The sequence below is a fragment of the Ylistrum balloti genome, unplaced genomic scaffold, assembly GCF_031769215.1.
Source record: "Ylistrum balloti isolate Yb309-2 unplaced genomic scaffold, AGI_CSIRO_Ybal_v1 Utg369642, whole genome shotgun sequence".
Classification (NCBI taxonomy): Eukaryota; Metazoa; Mollusca; class Bivalvia; order Pectinida; family Pectinidae; genus Ylistrum; species Ylistrum balloti.
Window position 1 is genome coordinate 38,749 of NW_026781902.1, and position 20,171 is coordinate 58,919.

The following is a 20,171-nucleotide window of genomic DNA, read 5'->3' on the forward strand; positions in this document are numbered from 1 at the left end:
TTTCATCCAATGGTTGACAAGTTTTCAAGACGAATAATTGGTGATTTTTACGTACACGACTTTCGTTTTGGGGTCGATTTATTGTGAAAAAAGCTGACGAGTGGTGGTTTTATTTTCCCGAGTACATGGCTTATTAAGAATGTATGCACTTTAAAGGAAGGAAAATGACGATTTTGTGTTATCAGATTAGGGTATTGTCTTGGCGATGAATGTTACGAGAAGTCGTAGGTATACCCATAGGGTAGTTAGAATATTAGGTTTCTCATTTACACCTTGCACAAGAGCTGTGTTGTTGCCAAGTCCATGACCAAAAAAAACTTATTTTTATAGTTCCATTTGTACAAAGAGCTATATCTGAATTAAACATGTAGAACGAAAAGATGTTTTTAGCCATCACGACGATCGCTATGTACAATGGCCAAACATGAATAACACGATTTCTATTTTATTCACGAGATCCTACAGCGCACATGTGGTGCGGCACAAAGACTCGGTATACTGTTATACATATTTCACAATGAATAATTGATTACATATTCAATCAATTATTTAACCTCACTACATCTACTCTTATAAACTAGATGTCAAACTGACGTAACCGTACAAAATATTTATGATAACGGGTGTCCGTTATTGTTTTTAAACAGTAGCATTTGATGGTGACGTTGTTGTTTTATCCAGATCAGAACGAGACCAACTACACCACGTTCTACATGTATTTATTAAACACATAGAGCATTTTTTCTTCACAATCAGTCCAACGGAAAAACTCCTAGTAGCCAGAAGTGAAATTACAATATAAATATGTAGTTCAGTTTCAGTTAGGACTTTCATGGATATTCATGGTCGTCTTTCAATATATTTTTATCTTTTTAAGACATGTTTCCTGGTTCTATAGCGAATCTTATTCATATATTATATATATGTTTTGTATTCGACTAGCATTAACAGATACTCTTCCAAAAAACTTTCCTCCTCATACGATATGTTCATAAATTACCTTCAGAAAACTTGTACCGTATTCACTGGGTATACACGACAACGGATATTGGTACCACCAAGCGGTAGTTTACAGTAGGCGCACCCTATATAAAGGGTTTTCCTCGACTCTTAAGAGTCAAATGTTATCGGGGTTTTTTCATACCAAACCCTCACATAATACCACAGGAAACGACAAGTTCTTGAACACAAACGTAACGCCTTGTACTGACGAAAATGTACAATGCAAAGCTACCAGGTCCCTGAAATAACATCGAAAGTATTGTAGCCTGTAATTATGTAACCATGCGTTTAATTAAATCTGTGAACTCATTGATATAATGCAGAAATATCTCAAAATAATTCCAGAGCGATGTACGGCGACTTGATAAGTCTTATTTGTATGACATCTTGATAACATTAAAGGTCAACAAATGGAATTGTATCACATTAAATAAAGACAATTCCCGGATTCAGGTCAAACACATCTTGTATTAATCAGCAACCAGATATTTATAGAAATCTATGTATGGTTTACGACATATAAGCCATCTACATTGTACTGTACGTTTTCGACAGTACCAGCCAATACGCTTGTGTTTCTGAAGGGAATAGCCGAACAGATCTTCATGACAAGCCTCAGTAACATGGGTGTCTTACAAGAAAGGGAAACCATGAAAACATCTCTCGATATAAGGTTTACCTTTTGTAATGTACCGCTTGTGTGGTACCAATATCCGCTGTCGTGTACACCCGGTAGTGGTTCTCTCCTGACCTATTTTGTCTATAAATTTCGGTTATGTCCTAACATAGTTATAATACAATACCGGTTGTATTAAGGGTGTGAAATGGCCGACATTAAGACGATATCGATAACAATGTGATTTATTCTATATAACGACGAGTATATTTCCATTGGAGCCACTATAACAGCTGTCAGGAGTCGTATATAGTCAGCATAGAACGCATCTGTAAATAAAAAAAATCGATATTAATTAGCATATCCAATACAAATGTCGATAACATAAGACATCATCGCTCTAAATTCGTTATGAATAGAACGTATATGGAGAAGAAATGAAAAATCAATATCAGGAACCAGGTATTTTATACATTACATGTAACATCTATAGATCAAACGATGCCGAATCAGAAGTAGCTGGACGGCTTACTTCACAATCAGGATCAACATGAATGAATTCACTCCGGATAAAACCCAACTGACATAGTCAAAGAATAACATCTGTTCCCATTTTTTTCAATTTTTAGATTTTAGAAAATACGTTTTAAATCAATATTTAACTGAAGATGACACAAAAAGACCGCCGCTGTGTATCCAAACTAAATGGGAAAATTTCATCATGCTCAAAGACACAAGTATGACGTAAAAAGACGATTCATGATGTCAGCTTCCTGAGAAACAGTTAGTCCAGGTTACCGATCGAAACATGCTGATTGTGCCATGAAGTTGAAAAATTAAGAAAACGACATTTACAACAGTATAAAATATGAAAATCTCTAGTCATGCATGCTACTGTATACATCTATGTAATCCATGTTGGCACGTGAACATTTTATCAGGTTCGTTGTGGTTTGTGATCACGACTCTGGTATATTACAGCGAGGACCCGTATTTCACAACAGCCCGAAAACTTGGATACAACCTGAATACGCGTCTCTTCATTATAGCCATGTTAGACAATCTGCATCACTTTCATAGCTAAGATGGGAATTAGCAGAATGTCGGTTATATAAACGGTCGAGAGCAAATTAGAGAACACGCCATAAAATTAATCACTGAATGAAACTATATATAACTTTGGTTCATCGTCCCGTAAACAACCAGGGTAAATGTAAAATGAGAATCTACGTGTAGCTGGTGGCTACCTCGCTGAACAACACACGGGAGGCCCGTAGCATGCCATCCACAGCTACTAGAGTAAAGTGTCCTGCCCATGGACATAGCCACGTCAGCACAGAAACGTCCGTTTCTCAGCTTCCTAAGAAACAGAAGCTGACAAGGTAAGGACCATAGAACCACACATCTCGGATCTTCATCTAAGATTGTGTAGACTAACGCAAGGCGTATGCAGAAGATTGTCTCTCAATAGCTTAATTCAGCTGCCCTAGTTTTCAATAGTACAGGCCGGAATCCATACTTAAATAAATCTCCCTACCGTACAGACTGTTCTCTACTGTGACTTGGAAACTGGTATTTATGAAAGGGTCTGAACACTTCCAGTCAATGATAAGATAGATATTACTTAAGCACCACGATTACCTCCAAGAGGCACCAAACACCATAAAGGCAATATTGACAGTTTTGTATCACACTAAACCTATCAGTGTCATACATGTCCCACGCAGTATTCGTCTATAAGGGAGTATTTCTTTAACATTTCAAGCGAAAGCGTGACACGCATTTTGTAGTTTGCTAGGATATCGGTAAGTGTAGGAGTTGAGAATGCATATAATTTATTCTACTTATCAAATATTGGCCTGAATGGGTTCAAATCCTTCAAACAGGGGTTTCCCCGTCAATCATTTTGACATGTTATTGTTCTCGCTCGTGATGTACCTTATCCCTTCACTCATACACACATCCCCTCATTACCATATCCTGGATACACATGATGTGTCGTTACTCATAAGTAATCCTTTATTAATGTAATATTACTTGTAATGTGAGACAGGGTCATGGCATTAATCGTTTAGTATTCAACATAATGTGCAGATATTCTAAATCTTCTATACCAAGGCGGTAGTGTTACACAGATATAATAACTTGTGAAACGTGGTATCCTAAGTTATACAGAAAGCAAACTTTAACAAAAGGAGTGGTTTTTATCTAGTCTCACAACAGTATAGAAAGATGGGTTATTGCAACAAGAGAAGCGGCCTGTATCGCTCACCTAGATTATTAATTCTAGTCCCGCTCTTCTGACAAGGGAGCGGAAACCAAGATTTACAAAAAAAGAGTCCCATTTCCAGAGGGATAGTTAAAAACCTTGGTCAAAATGCATTAATACTAACAGAAGCAGTAGGAATTGAAAGATAATTTTCTTTTTGAGAAAATATTGATCTCTACCGTAAACAGCAAGTGAAAATTGCATTTTTGAAACCCTCAGAACGTTTGTATTTGTTATCAAGGGAGTAAAAATAACATATCATTATATGGGTTCGTCCCCTGTCGACTAAGAGGCCAGGCACGCCGTTTATACAAAGTTATGTCCACTTCATCCAAAGACGCTTTCGACCAAATTTGGAGAGAAAGGTTTTAAAGAATTTGCTCAATTTGCTCTTAAAGGCCGCGTCCGTTCAAGGGAACCAGATCCGCCATCTATACAAATTTATTTACCCTTTCTTTAAGGATGCTTTTGATCAAATTTGTTCATTATTAGAAACATTTTTTTGGAAAGTTGACAGACGCACTATGGCATAAGCTCCCAGGACCTTCGGACCAAGTGAGCTCAAAAATCGTGTTACTCGAGCTTTCTGTGACTCTAACATCGCACTTTCGACATTCTAACAGACAGCTGTCTGTGCTGCGAGATTGAACAAACCGCCCAGAATCTGTCCCTGTGTGGTGAAAGAGCCACGCTAACGTGGTGTCTGATACTCACGTGTCTAATTTGAATGTAACTGAACAAATTCAACATCGCCAGAGCTACAAATCCCGCGAACTGAATAAAGTTTAGGAATTCCTGAAATAAGAAAGAAATGCATCATCAATTAAGTGTGTCTGTATAAATACTGCGAAGTCGAGGCATACTTTTTTTAAGTCCGACCGGACAATAACAGTCTGTGCCCCCGGATTATCACAACATTTCTTACTAGGTAGATTATTTACGAATATGATATATTTTTCAGAAAATACATCAGGATGATGTACACACAGACATAATGGAGAAGAAAATTAGAATTAAGAATGCAGCACGACAAAATCGCCACATCAATCAGCACTTTAATACCTCACAACTAGTAATGATGCAATATTGTAGTACACTTCCCGAAAATCAAACATTTCTAACAATGTATGTAGCTTACCCAGATTTTGTCAGTGACAATGGCAAGCTGAAGAAGATGGAGTAAAGTTTGAGCCTCACAGAATCGCCACAGCCACATACTCAGCCAAGTGACTCCGGAGTGTAGTGCTTCCCACTGCCTTTCCTGAAAGGCAACACAATACAGAAATGTTTTACCCAGTTCGGTAACCTTGATTTAATTCACCCCAAAAGATGATATTAGTAAAAAGATAAGCTGAAAAAGAATCTTGTAAATATGTCATATCACTTCTTCAAGACACATCAGAAGGAGTTGTGAAATTCCGAATGACGCTCTCGCCTTTGAGGTGATAAAGTGTTAGGTACCACGTAAACAAACTGTGACTTAAAAGTTTACCTCGGACCCACGCAAATAAAAAGTTACAGTAATACTGTAGCGTGGGTCTTCTTACCTGTATTATCCAAATATACCATACTTGTCTGGTATTGTGTTCTGTTATTAAGTCATCGTAACTTTTGACCAAAATTATGGAAGCGATTTATCTTTCATCCGGAGCTACCAAAATAGGTTATTATGAACATGTGTCAGACACGAAAGTGACCACAAACAAACAAATATTGACAAGTAGACTGATGAGAACAGCCGGGTTTCTCCACAATGCGCAGTCTTGTTAAGTATAAATACATCAAGTGTAATCAATTGAGAGAGATTTTACAATTCTGATGTACAAGATCCGGACATCAATTGAATGTAGCTAACTTGCTATGTCACATACCCAGTATCGATCGAACTGACGGTGTCATACAAGCTGATAAATCGTTTACTGTTATCTAAACCGCCAATATCATATGATATATAGCGATATCGAGAAACACCTGTGCACGTTTCACCTGGTGTCGGTAAATTCAGGTTTCGGATATCGATTAAAGCGCGTAAAATATCACTATACTGGTCTGAATTAGTGGAAGTTTCCCTTTAGATAAAGTGGTGGTTTGGCGACCGCTCAGATACAGTCGCTCTTAGTTCCGGGTCCTAGCGTTTAAGGTTCCTTACTCCTTAAGCTATGGTGTCTTTGGCCCCTCGAAATGTAAGCTTTATGACGTTTCAACGGGATTTAACGTCCTCCCAACAGCCAAGGTCATATATTTCCTTTTCTACTTAAGTTGGACTCTGTGAAACGACCAAAATAAGCCTGTTTAAAATTGGTGCGGACGTATGATGTTAAACTTTATATAAAAGTAATCAAATTTGCTCCACATTTCCATAATATACATTGATTAAGATAAATTATTTGTATTATAAGTATGAAATAAATCAAAATATGACATAGTGATTTTTTGGCATAACAGATTTGTTTTCCGTGTTTTGATATTTGCTTGAGACCTTGCAATGTTGTCGTCTGTTACATTTTTTAACCTTCCACTAGCGTAGAAGTTATATCATATGTCGTGTAATATAACTAAGCTCAATAACTTAGAATTTAAGAAAAATGTACTGGTGTTATGTTAGATGTCTACCAAGTCCAAATTATTCTGATGTTCTATGTTATAAAGGACGCTGCAGTAGTATATGTATCTGTATTACACTAATAGACACCATCGATAGGAGACCAATGTCCAACAGCTCAGGTGCCCGATATAAATCAAAGCCTTGAATGACTGAAGGTCGAATAACTTAAACTGAGGATTTCATTTTGAGAAAAAGAAAAATTGCCGCATGCATGCTTGTTCTTTCGGTCGTACTGTACTAAAACAGGCCTTGGTAATATTATCCTTCCTCCTCCTCCTTGTATCTTTAATTTGTCTGCGATGAAATTGCCGCTTGCATGACGTGGGTGGGGGAGGAGGTTAAAATCCGTACAACCCAAGTCTATCAGATTTATTGAAAACACTATAGGTCTAAACAGTGATAACAATGAGCTGCATAGAGATGTTATTTAATTTAGGCCACGGCACGGCTTCTAAACCACGTGTCTTAGAAGCTTCCTAGTTACATTTCGTGGTATTAAATTACTTAATGTATTCATCCGCCAAATAGTTTACCAACACAACCATTCCATTTCGAAGTTTCACTACGTTTCCTATCCATGATAACAAATTATTTGCTGGAAAATAATTTCCAGTCCGACTACTTTGTGCTTTACTTCTTTCTGCGGATTGAATCCTGTCAGCGACCAGTGACCCCTCTGCCGGAAAAACGAATGTCACGTGTCACGCGATCGCTATTGTCGTTATCCGACCAAAAACTACAGAACGTTTGAAAAATGTGGACTAGTAAACTCGGTGGCATACATGTGTAAACAATTTAACAATAAACCCAATTACCCCGAAGGACATAACCTCGTATACACGGGGTTTATCCATCAGTTCCGTGATACAATGCCCACTACAAACTATTCAGAGCGTGTAAATAGTTATTGTAACCAGCAAAGGTCGACCATTCAAATGTCGCCGATATGTAACATTTAATGAATGTGAACCTCCTGACTTAATACCCCAGTAGCATTCTGTGATTCAGTCTGGGGTTATACAAGCGCTTTTCTGTGGTATTGCGTACGTCCAACAATCCATATCTCATACATTACAATCCATATTTGTACCCCTCGGAAAACACATATGTATAGATTACAGATCCAGATAGAACGTTATTTAACCCTCGACCAAATCACTACAACTTTGTAATATCGACAATACTTGGTAAGATGTAGGCTTCCTTTTTTAGTGTTTGTTTTAAGTGTTAATGGCCTGGTAAGATTAAATGTACTTATGACCGGGCGGAGAGCAATCTTTATCATGACCTTTGTTCGACCTCTACACCCCTGGATCTCTATACCATATTGTAGACCTCAAAGAGACTTGTAACATACACGCAGAAGGATAAATCTTATTACTTGACACACTGGAAAGAAAGGATGTTTATATTGCATAAGAATATCGTTTTCTACATCATTACCAATAAATTTGGGGACAAATGGGTCTTGCTGTGAGCAATATATAGTGCTCGGCTGTTAGTTTACAAACAGGGTCATCGTTCAGCTATCCGTGCGTGGTTGTCACACTTAAAACTACATCTAAGTAACTAGTCACTCATTTTATTATCTATACTTCTTCAACACAAAGAAACATCCTCCAGTTACACATTTACAGATAAGGTCCGATTTGGTTGGCTGGTCGGATGAAAGTACACACCTTTGTAAGAAAAACCATTAACTTGTATAATATTGGAGCGACTCTAAGCAATATATACGGTATACATGGCCTTTCCTACTGGAACCGGTTTGTGCTCTACATGTTCATCTTTACAGCTTTGTATGTAATTATAATATAGCGAAGAATCGTTTATTTACATAACACGGGGTGCTTTTTTACCTGTATCGACTCTCATCATGAATTTTTCTTTCATGTTGTATTTGACCTAAATACACAGGGAATTTTTTTGTTCGGCCGGCTTCTCGCCCAGTGAACAGTCGGTGTCATTTTTAGAAGGGTCTCCTTGCAATAGCTGATGGCTACCTCACTCAACAACATACGGGAGGTCCATCGCCTGCCAGAGAAACTGGGTTAAGGGTCTTGCCCAAGGATACAACCACCTCAGCTCAGACCGGTCCGTTTCATAGCTTGCTGAGATACACACACACCAACTCGTGGAGGAATCGTCCAACTACGCACCTTGAAACGTCATCTGAGGTTACGTAGGCAAATATCCTAAACGTCTGGGCTATCGCAGTCCCACGTGGGACGTAACCCGGCCGTACAAAACAAATTAAATGGCCTTGTTATGTATCTTTAATAATGTATTGTTAAAACAACAAATATCGTAACTACAAAACAACCGACACAATAAAGCAAACATTTGGTACGATTTTACTATAGGGTTTATTTACCCTTCTGGCTTTGCGTTGGTATTGTGGCCTTTCAACAGACGAGAACTAGTGCTGACCTACCAGTACTAGTCCTGCTGAGCAACAGATTGGCCCTGTAATGGTTTTGTATGCAACAGAAATGAAATTATTTTAAAATAGAATTGTATTATGTAATTGTATGTCAAGTCTCTATAACTTGTAGCGAACTTTCGAGATATATGATGAACATCTAGAAATCCATCAAACCTACTTCAGCGCATATTGGAAATCTCGACAACATACGCGTTCACTTAGGGACCTCCTGGGCGATTACTTCCCCAAAAGAAGATATCATGAGTTACCAGTAGATGGAGGTAAATATGCGTGTCTAACTTTATTAACAAGATAAGCGAGTTTATGAACAAAGTGTATGTCTCAATAAAATTTTTTTTTCGTAACAACTATGACCTCCAACTTTGATTTTTGCTTGTGGAATGAGAATCAATCCAAAACATTCCTAGTAACGAAGATCAAAGAATTAAGCTTGAGTTTCCTGTGTCTTCAGTTATTCCGTATCAATGATTTCAAAATATCAACATGAACAACAAATACTACGACGCGCACTTAGTCAGGACATAATTAAGTATATTTACAGACTCAGTAACCAGGATGCATTCAGCATGTGGTTAGCTGGCCGGCTACTTGCTAAAATGAATTAAAAAAATAAACAAGCAACAATACAAAAAAAATGAACGTTTTTACCATATACTGTGTTATGTTTGATGTATTGTTGTTAAAACAGTGAATAATACATATATATATATAATTAGCATATGTGTTTTTATTATATGAGGAAACCAAGCCCCTGTGATCAGTCGTGATGGCTCTTACATACGAGAGACATAACGCCCACAATCTAACCCAAATCAGATCTTTCGTTTCACTACGTCGTACATTTGCATGTACCTCACTTAAAGAAGTCTTTCCCAGCTATCAAAGTACTACGTGGTAAAGCACGTGATTTCATTTTTAGATTGAAACGTTTGTAAAACGGCATTCAGCCAAGCGTAAAACAAAATATCTGAAAGAGCATCTAGGCAACGCGACATTAAGCCGGTTCTTTAGTATGTCATGTTTGCAAGCTTTAACTATGATAGTTTCCACAGGACAATGACGATAAAGTGTTTTTTAACTGTAGGAAAGGTACTAGTATACCCAAGGAAGCGTTTACTCGATAATTCACAGGTAGAACGGTTGTCCATTGTATTATGAGCGTACGTACTATGAAGGACTTCTATATACACCCAAATCAGATCTTTCGTTTCACTTGTACATTTGCATGTACCTCAGCATTGTAAAAATAGCTAGCAAATGCATGATATTGTAAAGAACGTGAGGATTATTGAAACGTTTAAAAAAACGGCATTTGACAAAGTGTATCGAGTAAAGCAAAATATCTGAAAGAGCATCTAGGCAACGCGACATTAAGCCGGTTCTTTAGTATGTCATGTTTGCAAGTTTTAACTATGATAGTTTCCACAGGACAATGACGATAAAGTGTTTTGTTAACTGTAGGAAAGGTACTGTGTATACCCAAGGAAGCGTTGTGTGTTGATTGTGTCTACTGGTAGAACGGTTGTCCATTGTATTATGAGCGTACATACTATGAAGGACTTGTATATACAGCAAAGGGGAACATTGGCTTGGTGCATTGAAGTGTTACGGTACTACAGCATTGTAAAAATAGCAAGCAAATGCATGATATTGTAATCAGAATATAGGATTAAGTCGTGAGTGTTGTGTGTTGACTGTGTGTCTACTGTGTGATTGCTGGTTTCAATTCTTGTGTATTGTGGTCGTTTCTACTTGATGCTGTCTGGTGTTATTTTTGTGTGTTGACTGTGTCTACTGTGTGCTGGTTGGTGTCAATTCTTGTGTATTTTGGTTTTTCTAATGTATGTTGGTTGGTGATAATTCCTGTGTGTTGACAGCGTGTCTAACATGTATTAGCTAATGTTATTTCGTGTGTGTTTTGTGTTGACCGTGTTTCTACTATGTGCTGGACAATAGGTGTAAAATTCTTTTGTATTGTGTGTGTTTTTACCTACAGTTGACAAAATGGTTATTTGATCGTGTGTGTTGTCCATCAGTGTGCACTTTTACAACAGGTAATGGTATGGTGTAAGTAGTTTGTGTTGATAGTAAAAAGGTCTACTATGTTCCGGACTGTGAACCCGTTTTGCTTTCATTTTTAGAGTTAATATTTACAAATAATCCATCTACAGTTTATTTTCAGTTTCATTACTAAAAGAATGGATCCCAGGATGTAAAATGAAGTATTCCAGAGATTCTAGGGTTTTCATCGAAATCCTGTAAGGACTTGGTACACGGTAGATCTGTCACTCGATTACTCTATCTTACGACCCGAGAAAACTGTTTTATCATCCAAATACAACGCTTTATCAGCAAAGTGCAACTTTTAGAAATAAAGTAAGGTGTTAATCTCCTCATAAAAGTGTAGCGTTTAAATAAAAGAGGTAGGACTTAGCAACATGTTACATACAAGCAATGGTAATTTAATCATATGTATTTGATGGTCATCATTTGCTCAGAAAAGATCAATAAGATTCAATTCAAAGTCAACAGCTTGGTTACTTGGTTTATGTAAATCGATATAAGATATACAGCCTCGATATAAATTTGACTGTGAAAATTACAACACGATTATCGTTCCAAATGTTAATCTTCCATTTTCGGGCCACAATCGTTACTCATTTGTCATCCTACACATATTTACGGGTATTTTAAGTATTGTTTCCCGGTCACGTGCCGATTAAAAAGTGTTTTAATAAATTTACCAATTGTTGATTACCCCAAAACTCTACTAATATGTTTATCTAAGCTTTTAAAATAATAACCCATTAAGAGTTATCCGACAAATTATACCAAGAAGACCCTGTGATAATACATACCTCTTGTACAGACGTCTCCATCGGAGTCTGTAACACATCAGAGTATAACTGTAGCATGTTGTCCCATGTGGTGGTGGCCAGCATGATGACACCCCCAAAAACAAGACATTTGAGGAATATGTAATTCTTTGTGGCTTTGTTGTGTGTTCCATTATTTTTACCCGGGGAATCACTGCAATGGCCATTTACAGTTGTATTCAAAAAAGGCTTTGAAATTGGCAATAAGAGGTCACGTGGTTGTATTAAAGGCGGGCATTTCCATAAATAGAATAAACATCCGAAGGCAAGTGCAACACCACTTATAATGTCACAATCAACATCTATAAAAAATCCTAATGTAGTTCTGTGTGATTTGTATACGGGATTACCGGAAGTGTGACGAAACACAACGCCATCAAGCACATCTAGCCACATCCGGTACTCAAAGATCAGCACACCAATACGTCTATGATAAAGAGATTCCATTGAAACAAACTTCCCAGCGACAAAGCCAAGAAACAGACCCGTGAAACTGATGACATTCGGAGTGAGAATGAAATATATACCCGTAGGTTCAAATATGGTAAAGACTAACTCAGCTAAAGGAATGTAGACGTAATGGTCCATATGATCTAACATGAGAAGTTTCACAGACAAGGGACGGAATGGCGAGTAACCTCCCATATGGTCCTGCTTCACCAAGTCCATAGTCTGTAGAGACTGGTATACAAGAATATCCATAACGACGAAATACGACAATAACAGGAATAGGAATCCGACGAATAAAGTCCCAGTCTTACTCTTTGGTGAAGGAAAAGACGCCATTGTAAACGAAGTCATGGTGAGACAATGAGTCTCTGACCTACCAATCAACGATGTAAAAACCTTGCCGTGACGTTGATCACGGCTGTTGCCGATATGTTTCAAGCGAAACTTTCAAATTTTAGATAATCCATTTGTTTTGTTGATAGCCTCTGGTGAACGCTCATCTACGCCTGTTGACCATTCCCACTGTGACGTCACATGTCTCCTTATCACAATTGTTGTAAGATTAGCGTCCGGGATATCTGCAAAATACACAAACTTGTTATCGATGTTATACACTGTCGATTCACGTTTTTCCTTATTATGTGACACACACAAAAAATCTAGACATGCATACACTTGTATTAACAATTACACAAGACACAGCGCTAAGCAGATAGACGTATATATAGATAACGGTGTGTGTTACGTGTTAAGCTGGATTACAAGGGAATTAAAAACATGTCCAATTCAGGAACTGGTATACAGGTAATGCCTGCTCAGTACTTAAGTTTAACTCAAAACAAGCTGTGTTTGTACGAATGCTCCTACCACTTGACACTGATATACAGATTTACTATAGGTACATGCTATTTGTGGCTCGTGGATATCGAGTGCAATTTGCAGAGAAATGTGGGGCCTTAAAGTTGGATTTCAGTATGTCAATATGGTATGTGATAACCTACAAAAGCCATCGATTGATCTACCTGTACATAAATAGAATACGCTGGACTAGGAAGTGGTCAATAGTTAATTTGTTATTTGCAAATCCACTAAATGACATTTAATGATCAGGTATGGCGATAACAGATAGTCTGGAGGTGAATGTTAATACGCTTTGTTAAATAATGGGCGTTTGATTGCTATATCATTAGACTGAACTAGAGATATATGTATAGTATTCAGCCAAAATATACCTAGTTTAATACCTAGTAAATACCAGCTTCAAATTTACCCAAACTATGAGAGCAGTACCTTCGATTTGTGAAGACTTCGATTAAGCTGTGTATGTGATGACGACACGGATCTATAATGAGCTACGTGATGAAGCACTAGAGAAAAGCATTTTAATCTATTTAAATGATACTTGAGTTTCACAGTCTTATTGACGAGTCTAGCCTAACGGTGTATTATAGATTTTCGATACTTTGATATGAAACAAATATGAATTAAATGTCTAGCCCCAAGGGAAACTGATATGCCACGTGACCGTTTTCCTCGAATACCTTCGATAACCTTTAACGACGTCGAACTTTTACGACATATTTCCACTGATAAAATATATATTGTGAGTATACCTGCGATAGCTCACCTACAAGTACATGTGATATGAAGGCGCTTTATCGGACCTACCTACGATGTCGAATTCTATATATTGTAAATAAACGCACACTTCCACTCCTAGAGAGAATGTAGGCAGGCAGACAGCCGGGAAGGAGAGGAAGGGGGTGTCATTTCGTCTCAAATCAATACATATTCGGGCGACCGTTATGTTGGTTGTTATCATTCGTTTTGACTGAAAATTCTTCAAAAAAAAATTTCAGGTTGTGTCATTGCAAGAAACTTCTCTTGGGTTTTCTCATTTATTAACACTTTCTCTTCATTCTCTAATCGCGAGGACTCGTCTAGACGGATTAAAAACACCTACATTGTAAATATAGGCGATCAGCTATCGCTAAACGAGTACTTCTCTCCTGATCGATCGATTGCCCGGGGACTCATTTGTAATTTTTGAAATTGACCAATCCTCGAGTTACTGAGCGCAAGTCACGTTATTGTTTCGAAATGGACTTTCTATTTATCGTTACATTGACCTTGACCTCAATTGACATTTTAACTTCGAAAAAAATCCAATTGGAGACACATTGTGTACATGTAATGTTTTGGCATTTATGCGGCCTAAAGTATCTTGGATGATTGGGCGAAAACCATGCATTTTCACTTACATATAGTTACCATAGTAACGGTGACCTTGACGGTTGACCTTTATCGCTAAAGCAATCTCAAGCAAGCACCCTGTGTATGACATGTCCAATTAAACTTTTTTGGTCAGTAAATTATGATCCGGAACAATTTACTATTTATACGAACTGTGATCCTGACATTTGATTTGTTAAACCGAATCACAATCCAAAGCACACACCCGTGATAGGAATTCAGTGCGAGCTTGATCGGTCCAAGGGAACTTGACTTTATCGTAACAATGACCTTTATGCCTTTGACCTTTCACATAAAATAAACACTCCCAAGTAAGACATATTGGCAGGCAAGCGAAATGAAGAACGGACAGCAGCATTACAATATATCTTTCTGATCGAGGGATAGACCAGTCCCTTGTGCTCTCATATTTCTTACTGGCTCGTGTCGGACGTTATCGAGATACTTTTAAAAAAATCACAAATTAACTATGTACTAACTTTACTGATTTTATCAGTAACCACTTCCTGCAGACTTTATATCATACAGTATAGATATGATTCGACGACTTCTTATCAACTTTTCCTGGTATCTCATGTCACACACGCCGTTTGTTCATGTTTTTCCGTTGTCATACAATACAATTTATATAACATTGACAACTATAGACAGGTGTGCACGCTGTGAATATTTTGTGTATGCATCACGATTGTAATTAATCAGTTCAGGTAAAAGTTCACTTCAACTTTAGAAAATTATAACTTATTTCTATGATGTTAACGTTTAACTGGTTGGCGTTTGACTTTGTAAAATCCGCGCGGAAAATTAAAAGTTTCGGATTAATTTTTTAATGAGAAATATTGATTTTATGTGCAAATTGGTCAATATCTGACAACCAAAATATAACACGATATAATTACATATAATGTTAAGATAACCAACGTCTCCCTTCACTTTATGTAGCGACTGGTTGAATTGAAATTCAATGTTCAGACCCCGGCAGAAATGCGTTTAAACAAGGCTGCGCTAACATTTTGTCACTATCAGGAGGATATATAGTGACTTTAACTTCAGAAGCTACAGAGAAAAACGTCTAGATATACAAACTCTGTATTCTCCTTCATCGATACATCCTTGGCAGTATAACTCAGTGTACTGTGGTGTCTGGGGGCAGTGAGGAGTAACACTTACACAGACGTTGTATTAACAACGTTTTTGATATCCTTCCTGGAGAATTCAATAAACACAATACTAGAGTTATACCTCCCCTGTAATGTAACTGACTTATTTGTACGATTATCCATTATATCTATATCATACATATAACAGCACGATGCCATTCAAATCCTTGTCACTAACATGGTTAGAAAGTAGAAAGTTGGAGGGACGTGAAATGGTAGTGTCTCCAGAATTATTACCAGTCGACCGATTTGTGTCCGAACCACGGAAGAATTGCAAATAATTCTTAGTCGAGTGTTTTAAATAACACACTAAACTTCAAAATCATAGCCGTGGAGTTTATACAAAAACACAATGAACAGATTTTGAAATGTTTCAGGGCGAATACCGCATTTATAGACAATTGCTGGTTTGGTTAATTAGTTTGTGTCCCAGTAAAACTTTACACAAAGCACTAAGAAATTTGGCCGACGATATCGAATGACGACAAGACCACTCAAAGCCTAGAGTCTATTTTCAGCGCCACCACTTCGACTAAAGTAGTGGACACTTCACCTGGTCATATTATTTAGCAAATGGGCTTATCTAAAAAGTCAAGAGGCGCCACTGATAGGAGAAATTTGATAAGGGAGAATGGAAATGAATAAGTCACCCCGCTCCGCCCCTCAAAGTCACCAAGAATCTAACCCTTACATGGTTTTAGCAGACTAACCCTTCCCCTGTACAAACACCTACCATCGTCTATCCCCACAAGCCTCCTCAGAGTGAACTCTACCGTAATCTAGAGCGGGAGTGCTTCAAGATTTACATTTATTACAAACTGTGATAAGGATGTATTATCGGCAAGATTGAGATTACATTGTACTTTATTCAAGAAAATAATGCGCCAATTTTATAAATGTAGTTAAGAGCAGTTTACAGAAATTAAGCTTGGACCTGCTATCCTTTCATACTCAGAAATTTAAAACAGACTTTTTCGAAATTTAATGAGATGGCATTTTTTAAAGCTCAGAATGTCACCTGCTTTTCGTCATATCACATCTGAATATATTTACACCTTCGACCAAGAACCAATGAACTACAAAATGGGCAACACGACATGAGATTGCCCCTGTCACAATGTTAACATGTACAGACACTATCTCTTGATTCTGCAGTGATCAATTTTCTAACACAATTCCTCGGGTCATGACACTGAAGTTTCCTTTATACAACTATGCATACTCTGTAAGTGTGTTTAATATCACCTTATCAGACAGCCCAACGTATTGTAAATGAAGTGCCTCTCTCGTGAATACATAATATAACAACATTACTTATAATTATATGTATACGTTACCATTGTCGGTCCCCCGAAGCTATGATTTGTTGCTGTCACTGTTGAAATATTCAGGTGGGATGGTTATGTTTCCCACCCAGTACGGCCGACATTACTTATCAAAAGTAACACATTTATGTTTTACGTGATTGTCAATCTGTATCTTACCTGTGCTGATATAAAATGTACTCCAGGCGTGTCCGTTTGTACCGGCGACGGGCCACGTGTTTCCTCTGTAAACTTTAAAACATCCTTCAATATTTTACCACACCACCGTCCCGTGGAATCAAGGACTGTAAAAAGTATTGCGAATGAGATGACTATAGACTGTCTATTTCGTAGTAAGACACACGTGCAAATCCCACAAGTACACAACAACCTGTCTCAGACGAGTACAGGTAGGCGGTCAAGTGTACATGTGTGTTTCTATGACGTATTGTGAGCGAGTAGTGGAGCATTGAAAAATAACACACAAGACCCTACAGTGCGCTGCAAACATTGTTTATCAGGAATTTCATCTTCGTTTGTTGGGGTTGGACGCAATTTTCCCCTCTAGCAAAGATACACATAAGATAGTATGAAAGGTTTGCATTACGGGAAAATGTAAAGAGAAGTTATGTGTCACAACGGGAATGTATTTACGTCCCTGGCTACAAGGAAAGAATAATTTAATTGAACTAGTATAGATACTGTTGTCGTTTTAACTATGCCTGCTTATCATTGTTTACACTGAAGAAGAGACCTGAGGGGCCTGTGCTGCTCACCTGGCTGTTTCAACTTTCACTTTTTTTTTATTCATAACTATGATATGTTGTATAGCCCTCATCCCCCTTTATTCTTCAACCAAAAAGTAGTCAAAATACCTACTGAACAGTCATTTCTATTTCATATATTTGGCATTATCAGAAAATGGATTTGAAACCTGTCCTTCCATTTTCCCTCAGTCCCGGGGGTGAGACCCACCGTTTACACAGATTTGGATTGTTATGACTTGGCCCAAGGAAGATTTCCTCTATTTTACCTACTAGACTACATCTTTCTGCCCACAGTGGGATCCGACAAACCATTTTCACAAGATTCGGTCTCCTTTACCCTAGGATGGTTTTTCGTAAAATATTTTTGTCCCAACAGAGTTCAAAGTTGTCCCCCTTTATTGTCACTGTTTGACCCCATCCATCTGCCACAGGGGATTCAAGCCCACCGTTTGTACAAAATTAGAGTCGGACTGGTAACAAGGATGGTTCTGGTCAAATTTGAAAAAAATCCTGTCTTTCTTACAGCAGGAGAAGTATTTTAAAGTTGTTATATATCCCATATAGGGCTCGTGCCTCGGCGGCCGGAGGGACTGGAACGTGTTGTTTGAACAAAACTGGTTCCTCCTCCCAAAAGGATTATTCTGACTAAAGTTTAGACAAAAAATCTTCATCAAAATAGAAGAAGGGTTTTTGAGCGATTCATCTACTTTGGCCCCGTTCCTTTCCCCCTTGGAATCGGACATTCTCCGTGTTTAAATAAGATTTGAGTCCCTTCACCAAAGAATGTTTCAGGCCTAATTTGGAAAAAAAAAATCGGGTAAAAAACTCGGCCATAAAGCGTACATTCTAATCTTTAACTTACCTCTACATACACCGTCCATCCAGACAATGACCTTTGTTTTTAGTGTGGCATGTACATTTAAATTTGTTTTCCCGATGTTTGACTGAGGACAGACTATTTAGGTCAAACTAATTTTGTGTCGGTTTACAATAGACAACCGGTGTTTCTGCGTATTTTGAAATTCGGGGTGCAGTTTAGTCTTACCGTTGTAGGACAATGCTCAGACATTTCTATAAAAGTCAGCACGTATTAAACAAATTGACGCCCCCTGTTAGTGTGATCTGTGCCTCTTATCGACCGAAAACAATGATAGTCTTATTTCATATTTTGCTTTCAATTTATACACATTTTTTTGTTTTCTTTTCTTTTTATTATTATTATTATTATTATTACAAGACAAGTATTTAAAGCGTATTTAAAATGCAGCTGTGTCTAAGGAATGTTAATATATACTTTTAAAGTGTCCCAGTATTTGGGTCATGTGACATATGATACAGCAGTTGTGGTTAAACAAAACAAAAAAAAAAAAACACCTGTGGGCCGGGAAACGATTCTGTTGTATGATTTGGTATTCGCCAGATTCAGAGCAAAAAATCTTAGGCTGTCAAAAGGAAATTAAAAAAGAAACAAAATATTAGAAATAAATAAATAAATAAATAAATAAATAAAATGTTTCCCAGGTGAGCTTCGATTTCGATTCTCTGCTATGTTTCCTACGGCATCGTGAATTTATTGGCTGTTTCACAAATACGTGGCGCTATTAAAGTAGTATATGTGCTGCTTAGGGAAAAACAGCCGATATGCTTAGAACCTTTACAATACTGACTTTTCAAAAATGAATATGCCTATATGTATTTTGGCAAGTAAACCTTGTACAAAATCCCCGAGTGGTTAGGTCATCTAATATAGCCATGATGTTATCAGATCAGCTATATTGTTGTATCGCTAGTCATTCACATCAAAATTCCGATTGTTGTATAAATACTTATTAATCATTATTACGTCCCTGGTTGAGAATCAAATGTCATTTTTGCTGCTTTATCTGTTAAATATTATCTGTTTTCTTGTTTTAGCGTTATTTGCCCCTGGTTGAGAACATTTTGTAGATTTATCTGTTAAATATTATCTGTTTTCTTGTTTTAGCGTTATTTGCCCCTGGTTGAGAACATTTTGTAGATTTATCTGTTAAATATTATCTGTTTTCTTGTTTTAGCGTTATTTGCCCCTGGTTGAGAACATTTTGTAGATTTATCTGTTAAATATTATCTTTTTTCTTGTGTTAGTGTTAGAACCCCTGGTTGAGAACATTTTGTAGATTTATCTGTTAAATATTATCTTTTTTCTTGTGTTAGTGTTAGAACCCCTGGTTGAGAACATTTTGTAGATTTATCTGTTAAATATTATCTGTTTTCTTGTTTTAGCGTTATTTGCCCCTGGTTGAGAACATTTTGTAGATTTATCTGTTAAATATTATCTGTTTTCTTGTTTTAGCGTTATTTGCCCCTGGTTGAGAACATTTTGTAGATTTATCTGTTAAATATTATCTGTTTTCTTGTTTTAGCGTTATTTGCCCCTGGTTGAG

General features: G+C 37.4%; 1 protein-coding gene across 3 annotated transcripts; it reads right to left on the bottom strand.

The window, feature by feature from the left end:
• Nucleotides 1-755: 755 nt before the first annotated feature.
• LOC132554872 (ceramide phosphoethanolamine synthase-like) lies at nt 756-17,322 on the bottom strand. 3 transcript variants are annotated; one of them, XM_060219217.1, is made up of 5 exons: nt 17,162-17,322; nt 11,797-12,842; nt 5,026-5,148; nt 4,602-4,682; nt 756-1,947 (listed from the first exon to the last, which is right to left on the bottom strand). In XM_060219217.1, exons 2-5 carry the CDS (start codon nt 12,613-12,615, stop codon nt 1,915-1,917), a joined length of 1,056 nt encoding a protein of 351 aa, XP_060075200.1. In that variant the 5' UTR covers nt 12,616-12,842; nt 17,162-17,322; the 3' UTR covers nt 756-1,914. The 3 variants fall into 3 exon arrangements, with proteins under 3 accessions (XP_060075200.1, XP_060075192.1, XP_060075183.1); XM_060219209.1 differs by lacking the exon at nt 17,162-17,322 and adding an exon at nt 15,856-15,946; XM_060219200.1 differs by lacking the exon at nt 17,162-17,322 and adding an exon at nt 15,604-15,937.
• Nucleotides 17,323-20,171: the final 2,849 nt, after the last annotated feature.

Bases quoted from the DNA above. Each gene is read 5' to 3' on its own strand.
- LOC132554872 (XM_060219217.1), bottom strand. From the start codon at position 12,615: ATGACTTCGTTTACAATGGCGTCTTTTCCTTCACCAAAGAGTAAGACT. The intron at 5,149-11,796 runs GTATGTATTATC...GTTGCCTTTCAG, and splicing joins TGGAGACGTCTGTACAAGAG to GAAAGGCAGTGGGAAGCACT. The intron at 1,948-4,601 runs GTGAGTATCAGA...TTTTATTTACAG, and splicing joins GTTACATTCAAATTAGACAC to ATGCGTTCTATGCTGACTAT.